Here is a 2,654-nt window from a genome sequence, read left to right on the forward strand (position 1 = left end):
CCAGTAGCGGAGTCGATGTCTCATGAGTCGACCCTAGACATCGCGACGCACGACAGGCCTGGAGTCAGTCCTTGCTGCAAGTGGACAAGCGCTGTGCTTGCAAGCAACGGCAAAATGTACGGCATCGCATTCTCGGCTGCATCTGTGCTGGTGTTTGACACTGCCACGCTGGAGTTTGACATCCTCCCGCTCAGCCCACCCCCAATCTCCCAGGGGCTGTGGTGGGGCGGGGTGCTTGCAGGCAACGGCAAAATCGTGTGGCATTGCGAGTGTGTCACTCTGAGGGAGCATCTAAGAGCGTGCGATCACCACCAGCGATATACGTGGCATTCAACAAACAACCAAGACAGGGGCAGCAATAACAGCAGCGATGGGAGGGGGGACGTACGATGAGTCTGATGTGAACGTGATGCGAACGCTCTCGCCAATTCCGCCGATGAACGACTGCCCGCTGTATTGCAAACGGGGAGGACACGAACGAGTGGGCGCAAAGGCACAGGTGAGTACAAGCACAGACGCTCATGAACAAAGGGCAAAAGTGTCATGCGAAACCATGGCTGACGACTTGTGTCCACATAATGATAAAGTGCAAACACACACACACATTCTACAACCACACACACACACACAATGACAGCCAACCAAACACACACACACACACAATGACAGCCAACCAAACAGTCAATGCAACCAACAGAGCAACCCAAAACTAGACCTTGATGTGAGCTGCATGCTGCTGGTCTCCGTGATGACATTGACGCGGTCATACGACTCCAGGTCGAGGCTGTCCACGTAAATGTGCACAAACTCGTCGTTGTTGAGCGGGTACAGGACCACGGCGCAGTTGAGGTTGTCGTCGTAGTTGTTGCTGCCGTAGTTCCTGTGGCTGAAGATGACGCCAGCGGCCGCGCCCGTGATGCTTGACGTGGAGCAGACCGTGTACCGCTCATCGGAGATGGGGATGGGCAGGGTCGTGGTTGTGGTTGCCGGCTCTGACGTGCGCGCACCATCAAACTCGGACCAGTCGACGGTGGAGCCCGCGCTGGAGACGAGCTGGTAGTTGATGACAAACCCGCTCCGGGTGACGCTGCCGTCTGTGTCAAAGTTGATGGAGACGTAGTTGGAGGCGATGGTGGTGGCGAAGCCACTGATCATTGGACAGTAACAAGACAGGGAAGGGGTACAGTGTAGAAGGATGTTGCAGGGGTTGGAAGGGGTTGGAGGAGAAAGGGGTGGGGCAAACGGGCGAGTGAGCGGGACAGCGAGACATCTTGCTTGGTTGGTAAGCGAGGCAGCTTGCTTGGTTGGTTGAATCGGACACGTTGGGCAAACACCTCACACACATGCACAAATACACTTCACACACACACACAGGCACAAATACACTTCACACACAAACACATACTTCACACACACATGCACAAATACACTTCACACACAGAGCGCATAAATACACACAGAGCACACACACACACACACACACACACACACACACACACACACACACACAGACCACACAAGGCGACTCACGCGTAGAAGGAGGTGTACGTGGTGGAGCCGCCCTCGATGGTGATGGTGAGACGATCGCAGCACGACTCAACTTCATACGACTGCAGCGCACAGCGATGGTGGCGGCGGCGGCGGTGAGATGGTTGTGAGGGGCAGGGTACATGCGTAATAGGAAATGGAAGGAGGCGGGAAGGACAAGAGGCTCGCGTCGGAACAGACACACAGACACACAGACACACACACACACACACACACAGACACACACACACACACACACACACACACACACACACACACACACACACACACACACACACACACACACACACACACACACACGCACACACACCCAACCCTACCGATGTTTCGATGGCGATGGAGTATCCTGAAGGGGCGGAGATGTAGACGGTGCAGTCGATGTTGTTGTCGTAGGAGGAACCAAATTGGCTCACAATCTGGCCATACATGTTGGTGAGCGTGCCGCCGTCGCAGATGCTGTGCGTGGTGTACTCCACGTTTGCTGTGTATGTGCGCAAAAACCAAAACAAAAGAAGCTGCGTGTATGAGATGAACGTTGAGGACGGAGCATGGCAGAGTGGAACAATGCAAACAGCAAACCAGCGAGGTGTGGAGCAAGACCTGTGACACACACACACGCACGCACACGCACACAACAACAAGCAAACTCACACACAATGAAACTCACACACAAGCAAACAAACACACAAATGCAAACACAGCACGCTTACATGATGGCAGCTCGGAGGTGTGGACGAGGAAGTAGCGGAAGACAAACCCGGTGCTGGTTACGGAGCCATCGGTGCGAAAGCGCATGCTCTCGGCCGAGTCGACGACGATGTCAGTTGAATCGCTGACCTGGTCGGCGCCAACATACACGCGGTCGCAGCACGACTCGAGCGAATAGTGCACAAACTGCAACGTGGCGTGGGTGGGGCAGCAGTTGGGTTGTTTTGGTTGTTGTGTGTGTGTGTGTGTGTGTGTGTGTGTGTGTGTGTGTGTGTGTGTGTGGTGGGTGGGGTGGGTGGGATTGTTGGGATGTGTTAGTACTCTTTGTTTGTGTTGTGTCCTGCTGGCCGCGTACCCATCTAGGTTTGGGGTGTGTTTTTTTACCACACCCACTACAT

The 2,654-nt window shown here is 54.6% G+C and overlaps 1 protein-coding gene across 1 annotated transcript in view; it reads right to left on the reverse strand.

Moving 5' to 3' along the window:
• Positions 1 to 20: 20 nt before the first annotated feature.
• PTSG_07802 (uncharacterized protein) overlaps positions 21 to 2,654 on the reverse strand; it is a gene marked incomplete at both ends in the record, with an annotated part of 3,731 nt that continues 1,097 nt past the window's right edge. Inside the window, 6 exons of the mRNA XM_004991546.1 lie at positions 21 to 216; positions 389 to 451; positions 716 to 1,147; positions 1,531 to 1,610; positions 1,869 to 2,029; positions 2,259 to 2,442. Of these exons, the coding sequence (XP_004991603.1) occupies positions 21 to 216; positions 389 to 451; positions 716 to 1,147; positions 1,531 to 1,610; positions 1,869 to 2,029; positions 2,259 to 2,442 (1,116 nt within the window). The remainder of the gene's footprint in view (positions 217 to 388; positions 452 to 715; positions 1,148 to 1,530; positions 1,611 to 1,868; positions 2,030 to 2,258; positions 2,443 to 2,654) is intronic.

The sequence above is a fragment of the Salpingoeca rosetta genome (genome assembly GCF_000188695.1).
Source record: "Salpingoeca rosetta unplaced genomic scaffold supercont1.19, whole genome shotgun sequence".
Classification (NCBI taxonomy): domain Eukaryota; class Choanoflagellata; order Craspedida; family Salpingoecidae; genus Salpingoeca; species Salpingoeca rosetta.